The sequence below is a fragment of the Tyto alba genome, unplaced genomic scaffold (genome assembly GCF_018691265.1).
Source record: "Tyto alba isolate M040663 unplaced genomic scaffold, T.alba_DEE_v4.0 Super-Scaffold_17, whole genome shotgun sequence".
In the NCBI taxonomy this organism is placed as follows: domain Eukaryota; kingdom Metazoa; phylum Chordata; class Aves; order Strigiformes; family Tytonidae; genus Tyto; species Tyto alba.
Window position 1 is genome coordinate 5,684,793 of NW_024881279.1, and position 23,419 is coordinate 5,708,211.

General features: G+C 37.9%; 1 protein-coding gene across 2 annotated transcripts in view; it reads right to left on the bottom strand.

Annotated features, from left to right (window-relative positions):
• The window catches only part of TRPC7 (transient receptor potential cation channel subfamily C member 7), a 76,723-nt gene that overhangs the window by 19,532 nt on the left and 33,772 nt on the right, over positions 1–23,419 (bottom strand). For both annotated transcript variants that reach the window (XM_033006318.2, XM_033006317.2), the window contains exons 4-7: positions 12,447–12,611; positions 6,413–6,629; positions 2,413–2,646; positions 271–535 (exon numbers count right to left, since the gene is read on the bottom strand). In XM_033006318.2, the coding sequence (XP_032862209.1) occupies positions 271–535; positions 2,413–2,646; positions 6,413–6,629; positions 12,447–12,611 (881 nt within the window). The remainder of the gene's footprint in view (positions 1–270; positions 536–2,412; positions 2,647–6,412; positions 6,630–12,446; positions 12,612–23,419) is intronic.

Here is a 23,419-nt window from a genome sequence, read left to right on the forward strand (position 1 = left end):
CTGGATTTATTAAACTGTACATCTCACAACATATTTTCCTGATCTGTTATTCTGATTTCCAGAAATAACCATTTCTGAACTACACATCTCTCTGTGTTCAGGCCTTGAGCTGGCTACCAGGCCTGGAGGCTGTGGTGTTTCCGAGGCAAAGTCTGGATTTGACTTCTCCACATGCCTGGAGTAGAAAGTATTTGGGCTGACTTTGCAGCAACAACAGACCAGAACGGATTAGAGCCCTTCAAGAGCAGCCACTTTTCCAGATGTACTCACGTTGTAAACGCGGGGTTGTATTTTGCACCAAGGTAGTAAGAATAAAGGTTGAACATTCCAATCATGAAGGCCAGGAACACCATAATGAAGATGACCATGAACTTGAAGATATCCTTCACAGTCCTTCCCAAAGAGATCTGCAGGGGGCCGAAGCTTTCGTTGGCTGGAAGAATGTAAGCAATGCGGGAGAAGCTGAGTACCACAGCTATTGCATACAGTCCTTCTGAAATGATCTGAGGATCCGAGGGAAGCCACTTGTTCCTGGCTAAAACAATACATGTACACTAGGTATTAGTAACAAAAAGTGTTAGATGGAAGTTATGATGATAAATGACCCCTTTTCAAGACTGAATCTTGGTTTTGTCCAGGAGTTAAGGAAAAAGAACAAAAGGTATGTATTAACTGGTCAGTGAAGTCCTCAGTGTGCTGTACAAATATGGATGGGAAGAATTAGTTGTATTTTTCACATGATAAAGATGAGAAATGAGCAGGTGACTGGGATTTATCAAAGTCACACAGTAAATAAATAGCATGGCTTTAAACAAATTTGTTATTTTCCTTTTCCTAGTCGAACATCAGCTGTGCTGTGCCTTCTCCATCTGAAGTCCTTGAGATGGAGAACCAAAACCACAATGCAGTGGAGTCTGGCTATAGCTTTGGATACACAGCACCGTGTCAGTATTTGGGAAGGACTTATGAGGGAGACTGGTCTCTCTATCCCTACCATTAGTGAAGAAAGTTAGGATTTGTTTGGATAAAGCAGATATAACTATCAAGTGTATCATCTTCATGTTATCTTTAAATTAAAACCAATTCTTGCAGTCTATTCACTCTAATATTTTTCCTATAAAAAGATTCTTGTTGATGCCAGATATGCATCATTTATTTAATCTACTGAAAATTTGAACATTTATATTAATATAGCTTATAAGTGTCCTTGCATCGACTGAGCTTCTTGATGAAAAGATTGTGACTCAGAGCTAAAACATGTGACATCTTTAAGGACACAGCAGCAAATGTAGGCATTATTTCCAGTAATCTGAACCAAAGGAAAAGCAGCAGATGGAAGAATTCACAGAATCTGGTTGTGACATTCTGTTTCAGACCTTTACACCTCTGTATCATGGACTCCCTTTAAATGGGTCAGTGGCAAACCAGAGTGAAGGAAACACCACCATCACTTCAAAGACCTCTTGCTTGCCTAGGCAGGAAAAGAGAGTCTTACCTTCAAGATGGGACACACCAAGCAAGAGGCTGATCTAGTGTTACCAGCTCATGGACCCACCAGGGAGCCTGTGGCTGTGCAGCCTGGTGTGGGGTCATGGCACATGTCTCTGGTGCCGCATGGTGCACATCTACAGTGGATGAAGTCTCCTGCCCCAGATCTTCCTCTCCAGCCCAAGCACGTGGCTAGAATAACTACCTTACAACCTTAGGGAGCAAATGGTGCTCCTCCAGACCCGATGGATTTTGCTCAGGGTTACCTCTAAATCTCGCAGAGGCATGCAATGAATCCAGTCACCACACTGGGCTGCAAAGCTCTATTCATTGGTGAACATCAAAGAAAAACCATTTCAGCCATCAAAAATAGTATTGTCAAGGCTATGCTACTGTTTGCATCTCCAAATGCAATTCACAGATTATGTAATCTTTCAAAAAAAAATTTTCTCTTGGAGGAGCAGCAGTTTATGAATGTAATTGGTCTTTGTATTTCATTATACAGGTGTTGGATGTAACAGAGGTGCAGAGTGCACCAACAGTTAGAAATGCAGCTCCAGATCTTATGTTTGTTCACACATCTTCCCCCATATCACATTTGGAAAATCAAGCAGGTTCATTCATCTGTAATTTAAATTATATCCTGCTCACTCCCAGTTCCTGATTATTTGTTGCTCAAGCTATTTTATCAGGACATGATTGGCCTGAATGTAGCCTTAACACAAGATCAGGGGTTGAATGAGGCTCAGATCTCAATTCTTTTCTGATTATTTAAGAAGATGGCTGGAATGGATACATCTGAGATGAATACTTTGGTTTAATTAGGAAAAAAACTACACAAATATCACAAAAAGAAAGCTGCTTTCAGCACTGCCACATATTAGCCTGAAAGAACAGAAAACATGATAGCAAAAAGCATCTTACCATAAGTAAAGTAAGCAACCTCAGGGGGAAGGGTGACATTATTGAGGTCATCATCTTGAACGTATTCATCTACGTACTGTTGTGCTTCAGTTGCTTTGAGAAAAGCCATGAACCTGGCAGTGAACGATGCCACAAAGATGGACAGCATCCCGAAGTCCAGCAGGTTCCAGAGATGCACCACGTATTCACGTGGACCCTCTTCCCAGATCTCCTTGCACTCTGACCATATCATGCCTGCAGAAAGGACAGAGCACGTTTAATCGGCAAACACAGAAGGTGCTTTTTGTATTCAGACAGACCCATTTCCTGGCTAACAGTGGCTTCTAAGACTGATGTAAATAACTCTTCAATTCAACTGAATTTCTTGAGAACAGCTTGTGTCATCTTTTCTTAAAAATTATTAAAAACTTTAAGCTTTTTTGTCCTTCTGTGTGTATGAGGTAGAAATTTCAAAATTTCACTATATGAGTCAATGGTAAAGTAGATTTCTGGTGATGTTAGAGAAAGCACAGTTCAGAAGTACTGAAGACATTAGAAAATACTACCGCTGATCTATTTGGAAAAAAATGTAGATTTCCTCTTTTTTCCCCCAAATCTCCTTGTTAAATTCTGCCACTGAAGATGGTATTGCTTGCTCTGCTGGTGCTTTTCTCCTTCCCTAAAATAGAGGGTGGCTCCATTTTCAGAACAGAAATAGATCTTTGCAAGAGAAAATCTGATCCACGAGTAAATACAGTATGGTTAGAGAAAAGGTAAGACAGAAGTTCTGTCCTTGTAATACTTTTCTTAAAGTTTTATATATTAAATAATAACGAATTTCCATACACTGAATTCTGAAAACCCTGAGTTTAGCCTGGATTCAGGATCTTTCTGACAACAGAATTAGATAAACCTAAATTCCAAACCGAGAAAATTCAAACATTTTGACATCTGTGTTCTACTGAGGAGTTCTGAGGACAGGTGAATTCAATGGACAAACTGGAGCCAAGAACTCAGGTGAAATTCATCAACTTGCCCAACTTTCAAACACAGCAGGGCTCCAGTCCAAAAAGCTTGCTTCTGAATAGCTAAAATATTGAAATATTTAACCCACTGATAAATATTTCCTGCACTCTATCCAATCTTGTTTCCATAGCAGCAGCAAAATTCACATTTAATCAAGCTGGAGCAGTGCCTGCCAATTTCCATGTGGCCTCCTATAACTTTGTCCTTTTTGTGAACCCTTCTTCATCCTCTTTGCTGGAAACTCTTGTGATGTGGCATGTAAATGCATTTGCTTGGCTACTTCAGAGATTCCTGGAAGCACATTGTGTGCCAAGAAGCTCAGTTGAAGACTGGGTTGTAAGGAAGAAACCAAGTCAGTGTCAATCTGAGGGTGGAGGAATGAAGAACTGCCACTGTCAGTTCTTGTGCACGGGGAAGGATTTGAGAGAAAAAGGAAAACTAAGCTATCAATACCACCGTTGGCCAAGGCACAGCTAGACCTGTGACCTCTATGGCCCTAGAATCTCCAGGCAGGTTCTTGGAGTTGTACTGATGTGGATTTTTGGAGCAGGATGAAGTGCTTGCCTGGCTGAAAGTCTTTGCCTCTGCTAGGTTTATTCCATTACTCACCTGCATTACAAATAGTTGGGAGCAGGAGATGGCAATGGTATCTTTTCGCATAATTACAGTCTGAAATTCGCCTACTGATAGTTTTCTCTTAAAATATATACGTGTGGATCAAATTTCATATCTCCAGCAAGATTAACTGTAGGGACTGCTATCACAGGTTGTACTCACTTTTGGCCACATTATGCTATGCTAATGTATCACATTATTCTTGAAAAATGCTATTCTGAACCTGTATCATAATTTTATGGTTGATAGACAGATAACTCAGACAGCCAATTTTCTCCCCAAAAAAGAACCAAGATCAGGGACCTGTAAACTAATTTCTCAAAAATGGTCTGCTATGGTTGGAACAAGTAATGTGTCATCAGCATTCATCATTGCTGCCATAGTATGAAGGAGAAAAGAGAAAGAACAGAAAAGGAAGGAAGGGATTTACAAGTTGAGAATAAATAAAATTACACTTTGTGCTTATAATACAAATCAAAATGCAGGTAACCCACCTACGCTGTTGAGTTTGAAGACAGAAATTGCGGGTGTTGCCAAATAGACTTAGATATATCTATGTATATTTAGTACACAAGGGTCACTTTTATTATACTTTAACATATACTTACTGTCGACTTACATTTGCCTCTTTGGAAAAGCATGTCTTGGCAACTGTACTTGTGATATTTATCTATAGCATTTACTTTTATTTAATTATATTTCTACTTACATATACATATTTATAATACCTATAAGATTTTTGCACCAAAAGGCTGGGCAGTCCCTCACACTTAGTGCTTTTAGAGTCCTTAAAGTTCAGGGTCACATACGGGGCTCAACAAGTGCCCAAGCCTCCATGCTACCTGTCTGCAGGCCACATGCACCAAACTTTCACCTTAGCATTGCTGAAAAATTATTTGAAGTTTTATGTAGGCAGACAGGTAGAATGGCCAGAGAAGATTGTCAGTGCTGATGTAGGCAGTCATTAGAAAATCTCATTATATTCAGAAGTCTGTACAATGAATCACCTTTCTTCTCCCAGAAAAGTGAAAACCTTTGCTTTAAATGAAATGTTTTCTTCTTCATCTCTCAGGAACTCACTAGGCAGACAGATACTTACTGTCTATGAGAAAAGAATACCTAGTCTAAAAATCTAATCATCTTGTCCAACTGCTTTAATATAATTTTTAAAATGTATCTTACAGACTTACTCTATCCAGTCTGGCATCTATTCAGTATTTTCTAGCCTAATATCCTGTATGGGATTCTGATTATTGTGGGGACAAGGAACAAAGAAATGGTGTCCAGGAAGTCATCAGATAGAACAGCCCTATCCTATTTTTCAGGGGGTTTTAATGCCATCAGTACTTATGGGACAGTGGAAATATTTGCTGCAAGAAAAGAATCAAAATCATGGTGGTGAGTAAAAATAGATACAGAAGAGGTAGACAAAGATTCTGCAGAGTTGATAAGCTCGATTTCCCAATAAATCCTTCTGAGCTTGTTTAGATTAGTGGTTCAAGGTAGATAACCTGCCAGGAATAAATTATGCCTGTAGGAAAAGTAATACATTTGAACTTGCCTAAATCTCCATGGAAGTTTTACTTGTACACGTGGCATACTTTTGCACTTGAAGTGTTCATCCACATGAATCCCTATTTTATAATTGTTGGACGACTTAATGTCTTTAAAAAGATTCAAATGTTGTGCTGTCCTCTCACCAGTAACAATTCCACACTATGAACTTCATAACATCCAACTCTTATATACCTAGTAGTTTTTATCATTAGATCTCAGAGTGCATTACAAAAAAAGTAAATAAAAAATATACCCATTTTGCACATGAAGAAACTGAGATTCAGTGAATTATAATAGAATCTCATGGCAGGGTAATAAAACAGGCTGGTGGTCACTCATGTCCCAGTGGACACACTTCTTTCTCCTCACTTTAGGTAGAGCAATGTCCTGTAGTGAAGCTATAAGTTTCTATGACAATATTACCCTCATTAAGATGCAATAACTCAAACAACAGAGAACAAGTATAGCATTCACCATGGAAAGTGAAAAACCAGGAAAGTGAGAATTTGTTAAGCATCATTCAATATTTTCAAAAGCAGTGACCAAGATCAAAGTCTTCTTTGATCCTGTTTTAATCAAAATACTGCCATCAACCTCTAATTAACCTCATGGTGGGCTTTTGGTATTTTTTTGGGGAAGGGTAAGGTTGCTTTTTTTTTGTTTGTTTTGTTGGCTGGTTGTGGTTTTTTTTTGTTTGTTTGTTTGTTTGGGTTTTTTTTGTTTGTTTGTTTTTTTTTTTTTTTTTTTCCTTTGTCTTGTCACTGTCTATTCCTAGTAATGTGAATTTCCCTGGAGGACTTGTAGACATTTTGATTTTGCTTACCCAATACCCACTTCATGATCAGCAATTCTGTCCATGAGAACTGAGTTGTTTTCACTCTAAATATTTGTTTTGGATGATCTGTGATGGTCTCATTTGGAAGATTTTTCACTCCTTCAAACCGATCTGAAGCATTCACTACTAACAGTCCAAGGAAGATTGTGAAAGAAACTGCATGTGCCACAAACTTCATAAAAGGACTTCGGAGGGTCCGTCCCAACTGCAATGAAACACACACAAGACATAAGATTTTTTTTTTTTTTCCCCTTATCCACCCCCTGCATGTTTTTTTCCTATAAAAGTTTGAACCATTTGCCCAAGGTGAAAAAGATTCAAAAATAAATTCCAGATCATTAAATAAACAGGCTTTAGATTTGTTCAAGTTTTTCTCTGCTATTACTAGACATGACACATTGCAGTTCAAATTAGGCCCTTTGGATAATTTCCTATGCATGGCAGTATCTTATGTTACTCCTTTATACCCAAATATAATTGTCCTGGCCATATGGTAAGTGGAAAATGAAGAGACAGAACATTTATATGAGACATGTTTGTGTGTCATATGAATGTACTTATGTGTGTCAATGTAAATCCTAGTAATGAGCCCACTTCTCATTTTTATATAGTTGTTGTATATTAGAGTTTTTATTAATGCTGAATTTTTGGTTCATTAACGATGTGTAGGAAATAGCCTTCCATTTAAAGATTCTTTAGTAATGCTTTTAATAAGCTTTGGTATGATAGTCTTCTCTCATAATTAGTACAAAAGCTGGAGATTCACTCCCCAGAACACAAGGATTTATTTCAAGACATTAAGCAGAGAATCAGAGCAGCAGACTTGTTCATTATAGCTAATATTTGTTCCATTCTTCTTGAAAAGCTTACTTTGTTAATTAATTTAAATAACACTCTTTTCATTTTACATTTTCTGTGATCTAAGAAAACATTACTCTAGAAAGATGTCAGAGTAGAAGCATTTTTAGGAGCACAAGGACTGATGCCTGTGGTGTTGGACACAATAGACAGCAATGGAAGTGCCACCCTGTATGTGGCCTTTCCAAATCCCCCTCAAAGCAAATGGGATTTATTTTTTTGCAGCATATTACTCATTGATTCATTTCCCTTGATGATGAGGCATCCTTAAAGTTTCCTTAATATCTATTGACTTGGCCATAAAAATTAATAGAAAATATTAAAAAGGACTGAAAAAATGAAATTCCTCATTTTCTTACTTATCTCCAACAACAGTTTTGTTCAAAGGAGCCCAGATCTCTGGTCACTGCAGAGCAGGAAATATTGTAAAAGCAGGACTCTTTAGGCCTAGCAGAAATTTAAAGGAATCTTTATGATTCTGATTCTTATTTTTTTTTCTCTGAATTTTTAAAATATCAAATAAATCTTTTATTAAGTTGACAGAATAATAAACCTTATTGGAAAATTTGCATGTTTAAAAATATCAGAAAGACTTTCTAATAAAGAAAATCAAAAAAATCTGCTCTATCCCCACAACCTTATTAACATGCTTGCTTTTTTCTGAGGTCAATAAGGATGTGTTTAAGTTAGTAGATATTGCACTCAATCAAACCCAAAGTTTCTTTGATCTTGTCTAGGAATATTATGGCAGATGTAGGAGTAAATGAAGTGTGCTAAAACCAATCCCAACACTTGTGATGATGATTTGCTTCTCTGCTCTAAGCCTTGGTGTACTGTTAGTTCTCAATAGATTTTTATATATGGTGTTGGGTAGATTTACATTTTTTTACTTATATTTCCAGTACAGAGCTGTTGGGGTGGTGGGTTATGTTAGAACAATGTCCTATACAGTAATAATGTCAGGCATTTTCCTCATATGACATGTCTGAGAGAGCTCAAATTGCAAGAGTGAAGTGGAACAACTATGGGCATATGGGGCCCTACCAAAAAAAATCTGAAGTGCATTTGCAATCTGTAGAAGACTCTTCTACACTGAATTAATTAAAAGAGAAAAAACACTGTCTATTGAACTATGGATCCTCTCCAAATAACTAGGCTTTTTCTGTTGTCTACAGAAACTTGAAAAGAAACTTAAGTTTAAAGTAGAACAGCCTCACTAATCAGAGAAATAATCCCGTGTATTACAGAACCAAATGAATTCTGTGGATAATTTCACTTAGTTCTCTACTGATTTAACACAAGTCTGTATTTAGTCAGCGTTGCACCAGCATTTTATCCCCTCTATTACTGTGGAAAGCTTACAAATTTTTTATTGAGCTGATGTCTCACATTTCCTCAGAAATCTGATTTTTATCCAAGAGCTACAGGAGGTGAAAGTGTTGACTAGAATATTCTGTAAAAAAAAATCAATGAAGTGTCAATTCCTCCAGACAATAAGATATATTCTTCAAGAAACATGATACAGTTAAACTCAAGGTATATAGCTACTTGGATGTACAAATTTCTCAATTATTATTTTAAATCAAAATATCATCTTTCATCAAATCAGAATCTCAGGGAAGTGACTGGCTATCACTGTTAAGACAGAAACACTGACAGTGTGTGAATAGAAAAGTTCATTCTTAAGAGAGTAGCTTATTTCATGACTTAGTATCCTATCTGTATTATAGGAAAATAATGAAGCTTGCAGACATGTCAAAACAAAAATATATAAAATGTGATATTGAAACAAAGTTTCCCAAATGCAAATTAATCTCTACTCCAAGAGGAATGAACAAATAAACATAGAAACATCATAACGAAAAAAGCCATTACTATTTTCAGTACTATGCTCATAGCAGAAACATGAAGAATATTGTTGTAGAAATTTTATGTAGCTTAACCTGGGAGGAAAATACCCAGAGTAAAAAGGTACAGACACAGCTTTAGTTGGAGTGAACTATTACCATTAAAGTTCTAGTGCTTAAATGACGCTGAGTCTGTCAGAGCAGGAACTACGGTCCATAAATTCCTAGGAAAGCTACGTGAAAGCCAGAGAACAACCCCAGCAATGAGAGTTGTGTATAAACGATCGCTGTTAGTATTGTAAGGTTTGAATGTGCACTTCAACCGGCCAGAGAAAAAGGAAAATACTTCTTGAATTTCTGCAGACAGTCCAAACAGTCCCACTTGCACTTGTCATTATATTTTTGGGGAGCAGACTGTGCAGTTTTTCCATTCTATTTCTTATGTTGTCTTTTGATCACCAGTGAAACAAGTTTTGGACACCAACATATAAAGCAACAGTTCGTTTCAGAGGCATGACCTTCATGAGATGGATGAGTCAACACAAATATTTCAGGATAGGATGGACTTACACTCTGTGTGTCCTGTCAACACTCAGTACATCCAGAGGTGAATTTACAACTGACACTAAATTTAGTTTTAATAAGGACAGTTCTGTGTAACTGAATGCAAAAGAAGACTTAAGAGTTCAGCTGCAAACTTTCATTAATACTATTTACCAAATTTTCAAGGGTGATATTTGGTATGGTATATTCTAACCCTGCAGAGCTTTATTAAAGAATATTTTCTGCTAGGAAATAAAGGCTTGAAAACCTATTTCTTGCTAAAAATACATCGGTGAAGGAATTATTTTGAGGTATGAATTACTCTATTATCATACATGAAATACAGCTCCTATAAGCAGTATTCCAAATTACAGAGCTTTCCTTGATTTTTGTCACTGTCTTAGTCCAGAAATGAGTTTATAACACATGCCTGGGTATCCATGTGTCTTTTAAGACAGGCCTGATTTGATTTAAGTTAAATGTCTTAACTGATTGCTACTATAGAAAAATTATTTCATTACCCAGCTGTGTAACATCAAGATTGTTTCCATAACTTAAAACCAAACAAAACATTTGTAAAATTGACCAGGACAAAACTGGGCTGCTCAGAGCATCACACGCAAATCTTTTGTTAACATCACCATCTTTCCAGCAGATACGCTGCCTGTGTAAAATGGTCTACAGTAACACTGTGAGAGGATACAAGGCTCATGAATCAACCCTCAGCCATTAAACCTAGTAATGATTTTGGGTGAGCTACCAATTCCTGGGGGAAAAATGCATTCATTATTCAGTTATTTTTATCACAGACCCCAGTCAAAAATCAAGACTACATTGTTCTGATCAATGCAAACCCATACATTAGAAGAAAATTCCTGTCTGAAAGAACTTTCAATCTGACTTTATGATAGAAGTTTATGTATGGTTTTCCACAGCCTGAAGTGGAGTAAAAAGAAAGGGACATTGAAAAATTAGAATGCACAAAAGTTTTAGTGTAATGAAATCACAGTCAATGAAAAGTTATGTTCCCCTCTCTCAATCTCTTAAAAATTTTAATAAACCTTCCTCAAGAAATTAAAACCAAATAACCTTTTCAATCATTTCTTATTTCTGCTGTAAAACTGATTTATTTTGAATTTTTTGGCTCATTTTTCCCCCCTTGGTTTTTATGTTTTTCGTTTAAATTCTCCACCTATTTCTAGTCTTCTCCCCACCTATTGCTATATTCAAATGCAACCCCTGTAATTCTGAGAATACACCACAAATATTACTGTTGGCTGGTGTTCCAACTCCCATCATACTCAACAGAGGTGGAGGAAATTAAACAGCTTCATAAATCCCTGCCAGACTGGGATCTGACATAATAGAATCATCGTGGTAATTCCACATGTGAATTCCCTCTATGACCTAACCAAAACCACCCACTACACAATCCAGCCTTCACATGCACTTCTCTGTGTGAAACTCCAGAGTCCTGTCCAGTATTGATAAAATCTGTGGGGTTTTGTGTTGATACAAACCTTGAGAAAAGTGAGTTACGTTCTCAAATACTCTAAGAGAAAGTACATTTCTTGGAGATATTTTGGACAACACCAAGCCTTAACCATGTTTTATTATCTCAGATGTTCTGGAAGGCTGTTTTCAAAAGGTTTGTCTGGTTGCACTAACATAAATCTTTTCAAATTATAGTCTTTCCTCAATACCCATCCATGAATCTATAATTTTTTCGGCTCGACAAATTTAGAAAGGATTCCTCACTGGCTTTTAAAGGAAATGGGAGGAGATGCTTTCAAGACTGAATATATTACCAATGTCAGGGGTCATTTTGGTCAAATTTAAGTACTTCTGATAAGCCTCCTGCTGAAGACCTCTACCTTGTAATGGATGATATTTCTGGCTATTGCTGAATGTGGAATGATCTTTTCCCCTGACACCCCTATCTTCTGTGGCAAGAGTAGTGAAAAAGATGTTTATCACTCAGCCACACACCTATTTATCTCCACTTGTTTGAAGATACTGTTTCAGAATGGAAACCTCACTATCTATTTCATACCACAGACCACTCAAACTTTTATCTGAGCTAATAGTTGGCTCTGGTCCTTTGACCTCTAGGTCTTGGCTCCATCTGATACTGTGAGACATAGCATAGATGTATTTAGGTACATGACAGTTTTCCAAGTTTCATCATCTTTTCCCTCAAAACCATAAAGATTGTATGATTAAGTCTAGTCTTCTCTGCAGCACTAAGCAGTACCCTGAGGCTTGCCAGAGTTTCAGGCATGTGTGCCATAATATTGTTCCACTAACTAAAAATACAAGATCAGAAAGAGGAAGGAAAGGGAAGAAAGGAGCCCTGGAGAAGGGAGGGATCTACAACAAAAAGTACATAAAAGGAATGAGAGTTTAAGCATCAGAGTTAACTAAAAGAGCAACAAAAATCTTCTCCTTTAGTTATTTCCCATTTTTGTTTCTCATTTGGTTCCATTTTCTTGTCTTTCTTTACCCCACTCCCATGTTGTTATCTCCTATCCATTTCTCGTTCCTATCCTTTTCTTGTTACTCACTCTCATCCTCTTCAAAAAGATGAACCTTAAACAATGTCTAATTGTGCTATTTGCGTATATCAAACAACACCTCAAGCTTGCTCTCCTCTGGGGCAATCTTAGAGGACAACATGAATCATTCCCCAGAAACATTACAGGAAAATGTGTGACTTCATTCCAAGCCCTGTATAGAAATGTCCATAAAACCCATGCACCTTAATGAGTTTGTACCTTGCTGCAGGGAGCGATCCAGTAGGCTATGGCAAGGAAGGGCAGGCCAATGGAGACCCCAAAAACAGCCAAGAACTTCACAGCTATAGATTGCTGCCGTAAGCCTGAGAGGTTTTCATACCACATGGTGAGCAGTTGCTGCTGGCAGTTGGGGTGAGCAACAAACTGTAAGAGAAACAGAAATGTAAGTATCAGTAGAATTGTCTGGAAAGGATGAGATTTTGGTGAACAACCTGCTGAACTTTCCAGTGGTACAAGACAGGACACATCTTTGTTTTCCAACATAGCTTATGGTATCACAAACAGAAAACTGTAAATCAGAAACCCCAATTCCCCAGGTGCTGGCAGAATGTATTTCAGTTCTGCTTGTGGTCTTCTTTAGATAAAAGTTTTGTTAGACAGCAGATTATCTAGACCAAAACCCAACATCCATCAGTGATCAGCATTGACAAAATGTCTCTGTGGGCAAGACACCTCTTGAGGTAAGACACTCTATTGACTGTCTCTATTGAGATTCAGAAAAGAATCAGAATTCAGAAACAGAGAGGCACTTTGATGTCAAGCTGAACAAAACCTCTCATAACTTGCTAAAGACATAGGCCATTGACATAGTAATTCAAGACAGCCTTATGTTACTGTTCTATTCACTACCTGTGGACCCAAAGTGAACCATTCTCCACAGTTCTCCTTCTCCTGTAAACTATAAGAGGTCTGGCTGGTATTTTGCTACTTTAAATACTTTCTCTCAGAGTACTTTTCAAAAAATGACAGCTCATTCTTTCCTGATTGGACAAAAAGACAAATTTCAAAGCAGAAGAAAAAGCTGTGGTGCTCTGGTACAAAAAGTACATGTTTTGTATCCTGTAACTGAGACTCTTCTTCAGCTTATAGTTCAGAGGAAAAAGGAATGGTGAGCAGCAGGCAACTGAAAAGGCCAATTTCTTAATGGTAAAATTACAGCACCACTGGATCCCACAGAAGAGTTTTATAATAAAATATTAAACTTCTTTACTTCATATTGTTCTTCAGGGTGATTGAATTTAGAATGTGACTATCTTTAATCACAGAGGAAGATAATTACAAAGCAAAATATCTGTAAGAAAAGATGAAAAATAAATATGTTGCTAATGTAGCTGATTGCATTAGCAGAAGTGAGTGTTTCATTTATGAGTTCTGTGGCTGAATAAATGTTCTTAGGAGGGAAACGTTAAACCCTCCACAATATCAAAAAGCAGAACTTTCTAGAGCTGAGGGGGAAGATGAAGGGGGTAGAGACGGAAAAAGAGGAGGAAAGCAGAGGCTGCTAGGGGCTTTGTGGTGGCTGTTGCCCCAGCCCGGCAGCTGCCCCATTGCCCTGCTCCAGCCGCTCAAGCTGCAGCCAGCTGGGGGGGGGTTCAGCTGTAGTCTGTAGTTTTACTGGGACTCAAAGATAGAGAAAACTGTAACTGTGTGTTCAGCTTCGCTATCTATGAAGCGATGATCAAATCAGGAATTTAATGGACTCTAGATGTTTGCATAATAACAAAACTGTGAATGTAAATGGTCGGTTCATTGCTTGTGCAGAATGAAATACAGTTGCACAGTAATTAGGATTGCCATGAAATAGTGCATTTTCTTCTTTAACAGCACATTAGCAGCTATTTAAAATGTACTTCTTCAGATGAATTAGTCTTTGGAGCCTGCATTTCTCAAAAAGAAAAAAAATAAGAAATAAGATTTTACCCCTTCCACTGAATAAATCAGAGTGAAGATATTTCATAAGGACTTTTAACCTCTTTTGTCTTTAGATTTTTTTCCTGGAAATATTAACATTTTAATATGGTTCCTTTTAAGCTGCTTTCAGAAAAAGAAAGCTTTCAAGAAGGATAATCTATAAATCATCAGCCCTAGTCCCTCAGAGCATTTAAAATTTAAGGTTAAGGTGACGACAGCAATATTGTAAGGAGGCATTTCCTGATGTCCAGTGTTTATATCTGTGCTAATGCTGCTAGGGATTATTATATTTCTGATAAAAGGACAGAAAGATGAAGTGGAAGGGCACTAGACATAGAATTGATTCTCTTTGTAAATTTTATTTTCAGATATGATGAATTCAACAACAATTAGAGCAAGTCATGGAAAGGAAAATTATGATGGTAGATGTGCAGACTTCTGAGATGAAGGGCCAAAGCAACAGCCTGGCTTCCTCCTGCTCTTGTAATTGTTCACTGCATTGTGAAAATTGAATCAGACAAAGAAATTCAGTTGTCCTTGGCAATGAGACAGTCAAAGACTTTTGCTGGTTGGCATTTCAGAGAATTCATCAGACATTTTAATCTGTTCATTTTTGCATTCTGTCTGGGAACAGCTACAGTGAAAATACAAATATAGGAAAATTGAGAAGGAATTGCCATAAAACCCAGTTCATTGAAACAATTTTTTTTGTACAAGACAATAAAGATTGGCAGCATGCCATAGAGCCTTGATGGTGTTCATCTTACCCTGATTATTACAAAAATGAGGGAAAAATAAGATCAGGGTAAGAAAGATAAGAGCATGAATGAGTTTTGATCTGTTATTTGCTTACAGCAAGCAGTAAAGTTTTTCACTGTGTTTACTCCATCAGATATTAATGAAATACACAGTGACCCTTGGACAATGCCAATCCTCACTGTCAAAATTTCAGAAATGGATCTTAGATCTCATCAGTGACATTACAGAGCCATTTGACTTTCTCTCTTCTCTGGGAATGGGCACTGACACCAAGTTAAAGATTACACTAATACTTTGCTTAGTGTCATAGGCACAGAAGAGAACAGAGTTTGAGACAAAAGCGTCAAAGCAAAATGCTTCAAAGTGTAATGAAAAATGGTGATACAGTATATTGAATTTCAGCGGTCTAAATGCTACAGTGCTTTTTCAAAGTTCCCATTAGATGCTATTTTCCTTTCTTCAGTACTGGAAAATGAGGCTAGGAGGCTTTTAAGGGCAAACTGTGGATGCTCCTGTGCTGCATCCCAGAAGAAGAGAAAGGAAGAAAGCTTTACAACAAGACTAGTGTGGCCGGGGCTGTGCAGAAGGGCAAGGTATCTCTGATTGTAAATTGAAACACTGGCAGTGACAGTGATTGCGTGGGTCCAAAAAGAGCCATTTAAAAACATTAAGTGCTTTATCTCATGGGCAGAGTCCCCTCCAAGCTGATAAAGGTAATACATCAGGCTCTGGAAGCTCAAGCAAAATTTTGCAGTGCTTCTGCATTCAAAAACCACAGTGCGAGCATTTCTGGTCCCATGATGGTGTTTTTTCTTTATACCATGCACACCCCTTTGATTTAGGAATAAAATTGTACTTCTCTCCAACCTATCAGTTACATATTTTTTAAGTTAAAAAATGGCTAAAAAAAAAAAAAAAAAAAAATCACACATCAATCTGAAGAGCCAGTTCAAACAATGAAGCTGTCAAAGTAGCATTTTGAGAGCTACAGAAAGACACAGGAAAGTATTGACATCTCCAAAAGCCGCTGTTCTGTGCTACAGGGGATTAAAGGAGTGAGATGAATATTTGTCTAGAATATGGAAAAGATCTCTCAAAGCCTTCAGTGGGAATTGAAAGGGCCCAAAGGAACTATTTTACACACAGAAGGAAAGAGAATGTTTGAGAGACCACTGTGGATATCACATTGAAAGATAAGTTTTCCACATTGCTATCTAATTTGATGTTTGACAGCTCTTTCTCTTAGCTTACCATGTATATGTGTTGTGGGAAAGCACTTTACAGGTCTTGTGACAGAGTGAGATTTTTTTCTTCAGCGTAATTGTTCAAAAATGCATGAGTTTCACTACAGAGAAAATGAAGTACCCTTGTATCTCTATAACTATATAGGAAGTTACTTCTGATAGAACACACTGTAATAGACACTTTGATTTTTTATTTCCTATTATATTGGACAGAGAAAGCGTCTGTGACGAGGACCCCGGTCACTGCTGTTGTTCAGTATTAGCACTGCAGTTGCCTAAGCTGTCAGAGGTTAGGCACTGTTTAAACCTCCTGTCCAAAACACCTCATGGTCCCCTACCCAAAGGGCATCTCTCTTATCCTGTGGCACATAACAGATGAGCTACAGCCAGGTAACAAAACTCCAGGACATTTTTGAGAGTGTGAGAGTGTCAGACAATGCTCATACATCAAACAGAAAAAAAAGAAAAAAAAAAAAAAAAAAAAAAAGAAGAAAAAGATATCTATCTTGGACAGAAAAATGCTGTCAGCAGAAGTAAGGAAACTTATGGCAAGACAGGTATAGGCAGAGGTCAGCCACAGATGATTTGAACTAATCATGCAGAAACTCCGCAGTGTCTCTGTTATTACTGAAATAATTCTAATTCCTTTACAAATGCAAGAATCTACGACTGAGGCAAAAGAATTAACCACTCCAAGAGGATCAACTTGCTTTGTTAATGCACCCTACACTAAATAGCCAGGGGCTGAGGTAGGAAGGAAAAACTCATCAGTGAACCAGTGATAACACTTTAAAAACCTGCATGTCAGAACTAACAACTCAAACTTGTGACTTTAATGTCCTGCTTTCACAGAGACTCCTGTCATGTCCTCTCCAACTCGCCCCTTCACTGTAAGCCTTATAACAAATGCTAGCAAACCTCAGCAAACAAAAGCTGCAATTCCTGTGAGCAGCAGTGTGTTTAATCAGTAAGTGAGAGCTAGAAAAGGAGCTGAATAAATAGATTTTCAGGAGAACACTGGTAATGTCAAGAGACACTGTCAGGGGCAGGGATGAACCATTTTTCTTTCCACCATGTAGCTGCATACTTGTCCTTTGAACAACCTTTCTGGGTTCATTATTAAACATTTGTCTTTTGATGTAGCTCATCGCTTCTGCAAGCCTACATTGATTAACACATTTTAGGCAGCAGCTCCTGCTCTCAGGAACCCCTGGTTGGGTGTGTAATGCTTCAAATGCTGGAGATCCTGGCAAAAATGCCAGAACCATTTTGATGACTCATTTGAATCAATCATCACCCTATGCCTCTGAATTACGAGGAAAAATGAGAGGACCATCAAGTTGATTGCATACATGATTTTTCCCATTTTTCCAGGGATGTCACCAGAGAGTGCAGGAGCAATGCTCCTGCAGGGATCCACATGCTGGAAAAAACAGGTGGGATATGAACCACATACATTGTGTGCTCTGAAAAGATGAAAGTACGTAAGTATTAGTAAGGAGATTTCATGGCACACTTCACAAACAAACACAACCTGAGCCGATGGAAAGCTGGGCTTTCCCATCTCCGCTTCTGTGTAGGCAATGTCATGTTTCTCCCAGCAAAACCTTCATCAAGAGAGATATGAAATCATCCTTTTTCAGTAGGTTGCTGAAGATGCTGTGGGAGTATCAGCAAACATCGGCAGGGGTGGAAGAAACTCCAGGAAAGGTCAAAGGAAGATATTACTGATCTTCCCCTGAAGGGTAAAACATATACTGCCACCTCACCAAAAATAATCAGATGAATTAAAGGGTAAACATATGCCCACATGCACACAACATCTAAAAAAAGGCAAGGAAAATATTAAAACATAATTTCTTTGCTTCTAAACCTCTTTTCAATTTTGAAGACTTTGATATTTTAAGCATTTTTAAGACTCAAAACCTAAATAAAGAATCTGGATTTATACTGAATAAAATGTTTTCCTTAAACTGAAACATACTTTTTTGGAAAAGAAAAACAAAACAAAACAAAACAAAAACAAACTTAAAAAAAAAAAATGGAAAATATGTCAGAACAGTTTTTTGATCCAGTAGAAGACCCATCTACTTGCAGAGTCAGTTCACTCAATGCAGAGCAGGAGACAACAGAGCTGAGTGGAAATTACTGAAGCTTGCAAAGAAATAAGAGTACAGGAAAAGGGCAACATATGCTTATGCTTTTTCTTATCTTCACCTTGAACTCTGTTCTGTGAACCTCCAAGTGGACAAAGAGCCCTTTGTTTTGAAGAAGCTATTCTGAGATACCTTAACAGAAGCATTTGGGATATATTTATTTCTTGATCCAGAATGTGGAAAAAGATGTGCCTTTAGCAAGTGCTTGTGCTATTAAACTATGACAAATGAGGTTGTCAGAGGGTAAATACTGCTGGAACTTGGCTCACTGTTTGCTGTTGTGCCTCATAAGAAGTGTAAGTAAAACTGTAGAAAGTTTAAGAAATAGGAACTACTTGTCCTATTATTTATGAATTACAAATAATAAGTAACATTCCAATCCAAATACCCATGCTGTGAGACTGTGACCTTTTCACAAGAGAGACCTTATTCTAATTGTAGTTAAGTTCTATTCATGGCCACAGGCCCTGTTTTTAAAACACATTTTACCACAGTAACTTTACAAGGGAGAGTAAATCAGCAAGTCCAAATTCCTTCATCCAGATGTAAAAAAAAAAATAAATTCATGGAACCCAGTTCATCTTAGATGAAAGAAAATTTGGCTGATCAAGACTCATTTCAATGGGATCTGACTATTGCATAAAAATAAACACTACATGAGAAAAGGTCCTCTGAGATATTGATGTTGCTACAGACACACACACAGAACGTGAAGCAAGGAAACGTCCCTCCCCTGAGGATTTCTACAGCTTTCCCTCTGTCCCTGGGGTTCATTTGACTGTCTAATGACATCACACAAATATTCATGAGATACTTGCTCATCCTGTAGATGAGCTTTATGACAGTCTTGGTGAATATTCAGACCTGATATCTGGAGTCTAACTTCAGCATTTATAAACCTGGAAACAAAGGGAAAAAGGTTGTATTTTTAGGCAGAGCCCAGATGAGCTGGAATTACCAGGAAAAAAAAAAAAAAAAAAAAAACAAACCAAAGCAAAACAAAACAAAAAAATCAACAAATAAACCAACAACAAATTGTGCAACCTCAATATCTGAGTTACTCTTAAGGCATAAGCCCAGAAATATTTATTATGGTTTTAGTAAAAAATTACACCTTTTGTAAGACCTTTCACATGCACCTTTCTGAACCAAAATATCTTTCTTATTAGAGCCATTTGGCAGTGGGGAAATACTCAGTTGCATCAAATCCTGAGATACTGACATATTTCCTAGTTTTATGGAATTCCAATATCTGGATCCACGTTCTGGCTGACCTGAGTTATTTAATCCAAAATTCTGATTTTGAACACTTAAAACCTCAGCACAGCTACTGTTTACAGCCACACATCTTTCCCGTGACTCAGTCTGCTCTATAAGAGCAAGTGTGCTGCTTGGGATAGATCTGCTCTCTGCTAAATCAGTGAGTACATTAGCAGGACCAGCATCTCACTTCGCAAAGGTGACAAGACAGAACCAAGGCAGTGAAGGTCATCCTAGCATCCCAATGCTTGTGTAATTGCCCCAAAGCAGCCCTGTGGCACAGCTCTGTAGAGGAGATGGTGTGGTCCCGTTAGAATGACCAATATGGAGGGAAACAGGATTTGACCAGGCACCAGATTGTTAGACACGCACAAAATAAAACCCAATAAAAGTAAATTAGTCTAATAGAAAACAAAAATAATGGGATAAATAAAACTGCCAGGACCATTTCAGATGCAATTCACCCACTGATGGAAATGCTCTCCAGTGCTGAGTGAAAACACAAAATCCATGATCCTCTTAGTAATGGAAGAGGATTTTTTTTGTCATTCTGTTACATTTTCAATTCATGTGACATAAAATTAAGTCTGATATATTTGAGGTGTACAACAAGAAAATGTAGAGTTTACTCAAATTCTTTAATTGGTTCAGTTTAAACCTTGTTCTGCCTAAAGTTTCTTTATGAATTCTCTTCCCTGAGACAAGTATAGAGGCTCTTTTTTGTGCTAAACAATCTTCTATAGGGTAGTGAATAAGGTGGATGGTTCTTGAGAAAACTTCAGTTTCATATTTTAGTGGACTGCATGTTTTCTGAAGAGATTTATTGCTAATGTCTGTTTTCTCTTCTTTTTACATGTATGAATATATCTTATTACTGAATTATTTATCTAAAAAAAAAAAAAAAAAGCAAATGAATTGGAAGTCCCAGCCTTTAACATTCCAGGCTTTTCATATCTGTGCAGAATCAAAACCACTTGGAAATCTTTTTTATTTAATTATTCATCTGAAGACATGCCACAATAAAAAGCAATCAAACAACAAGCTCTCTTTGGTATCTAAAAAACCTCAATCACAGTAAGGAGAAATTTAAAATGTTATAGCCTGTTTCTCCATCATGGGAGTCAGTAAACTATTTTCCCTTGGCTACACGGTGAGGAAAGACTGGGCTGGTGCTCAGAATCATATGCCTCCAGTGTAGATGGCTTCACTCCCAGCAGAGCTGATGGAGAGAAAGACTTGCTCATAAGATGAGACTCCTCTCACCATGAGGCATAGAGTCCCAAAATCATACTCAAATGTAGTCATCTACAGGTATGCAACAAGAATCTCACATAGGAAGGCCGTATCCTGGGTCAGTATCCACACAGACAGCTGACTTTAAACACCACTTAAGAAAATACCCTCAGTAACTTAAAATACTGAATCTTATTATTTTTGAGGGGTTGCACTCATTGTCATCTGACTTTCCATCCAAAATGAACATTAACATGCCTACTGCCTATGGGGAAAAAGATGAAGCCAAAATTGGGGGCAACTGAGGTCAGGTTTATAGCAGACCAGACTAGTTGCTCTTTTCTAATATAATTTTCGTATTATTAAAGGTAATTTTAAGTACTTTCACCTGTGATGGACATTCATGCTATAGGTTTGATGTGCTTCCATGTCCTCTTGTCAATGCCTTGACAGACATCTAAGACCCTGTGGCACTTTACAAATGAAAATAATTAAGTCTGCCTATTACAGTAAATTGGGAATATTGCAAACACCACTCAGGATGGAGAAATGATTCATTCAAGCCTTGAGAGGATGGATGTATGGGCAGGAAATAACAAAATGAGATTCGTCTTAGAAAAGAAAAGAAATTAAAACATCTGGGCAAAAGGAAATCATCTGAACCACAGATTTTAGTGGGAGGAAGGAACCTTGCTAATGAAATACTTGGAGACATAGCAACACTTTCTGTGAGGAGAGGAAGTCTTTCCAATCTCTGACAAAATATCTGTAATATGCAATGAAAAATGTAAAAAGATAAATTACATGGATAAGCTTAAGAGTCCAGAATGACTACAGTGTTTCTATTGTTCAAATAGATAATAAATTACATTTGTACAGTATTGACTGGCTCTTCAGTGATGGAAAGAAGAGACACTTTTCTTCTCATCACCACAGTCCAAGACATCAAGGACTCCACAATACCTCAGTTAAATATTTCTGAAACTGAAGAACGGAAAGAAATTAACCAGGGATAACAGAAACGAGCAAAAAGCCAACTTCCTGAAAGCCTTTTTCTTGAGGAGTTCTCCTTGAGGCTTCATATATAGAAGGTAAAACATAACCCTGTCCTGCTTCAATCCATATCTGTGCATGGTATAATCATTGGAGTACGGAAAGATCAATGCTCATCCCATGGGAAATTCCTAAACTCAATTTTGTTCCAAAGAAAGGCAAACAGCTGCAAGAGAGATTTTCTGTGACCTACACAGCTCTGAAAGCTGTGGAGCTGGAACATTTCCTTTGGGTTACCGAAATGCAGTTTTCCGTTTGTGTTAAGGCTAATGCAAAGGCAGTGTGTGAGGTGGTGGGTGGTGTGTCCCGGTGTGCTCTCTCTGCCTTTCCTCTGCAGCAGTCCCTCCCCAGGGCAGGGCATTGCAGGAATTTGCAGGATAACTGCAAATTGAAATCACAAGAGCGTGCAGAGCCATAGCTACCCACCACAGCACATGGTACAGATATACTCCTTGCTCTCCAAAAGGAGGAATTTCATAACTTGTTGTCTCTGGGCTTCTCCTCTGTTCTGTTGCAAACATCAAACTTTTCCAGTTAACTTTCCCAAGGATGTGCTAGCTGAACTCTGCCCCAGTCTGTTTTTGGGGCAGTGTGTGTTACTGCACATTTTGAGGGGCAGAGCCATCTCCTCAGCCAGAACAGGGCTGGTATTTTTGCCCATTTAGAGATTAACCTATAGCTCCCATGGTGGGTGAAAATGCTGCAGGTGGGGCCCCATTCAGTGGTGAGAAGGACCCTGGAAGGTATTTCATGCACAAGATATTGTGCAGGGTAAAACCACATCCTCTGAGCAAATGAATAGGGAGCACAGGTTGTTGCAGCAGTTGACGAGAGATGGGACTTTTCATGCTCTTGAGTATCTGAGTCATGTGACTAATGCAGTGAAAAATTATAATCTAATGAAGCCATGAGTATTCTGTTCGAAGCATCCTCTATATGTTAATTATTAATAATACAGTTATGAGAAAAGTTCCTGTTCCAGCTCTCTGTTAAATAGGATTTATACAGCCATCTGGTGTTCTGTTTAATTCTTAATAATTTTATTTTCAAACCCAATTTGTGTCCTACTGTTAATTAATTTAAAACTCCTGAAAGAGAAAGGTGCTCTGGCTTTGTGATGGTTATGAACTGAGCTGCTGAGAAAACAGAGGTGGGCACTCAACTTTTGCAATTATAATTCTGATGTTGGGAAGGAAAGAAAATAAATGTCACCTCCTACAGAGAAGCAACAGCTTTAGACCTAAAGGTAAATGTTGACATATAAGCCCCCTGTCAGCATTAAAGCACAAGAAAGGAGCATAACAATACAGACAAAAATGAGAACAGAAAATATGAAGGGATCTGTAAAGCTGATATACACCACTGGAACGCTTTTGTTGTGGTACATCAAAAACTGCGTTTTCTCACTATTGGCTGTCCAAGGGAAGAGTCCAAGACATCACTGTCCCAGTCTCTGTGTCTATGCCTCTCACAGGTAGAAATCACACCCTGACTTAATTAGAAACAGATTTACACGCAGGGAAAACCTCTGCTACCCTTATATTTCCAGTATCTG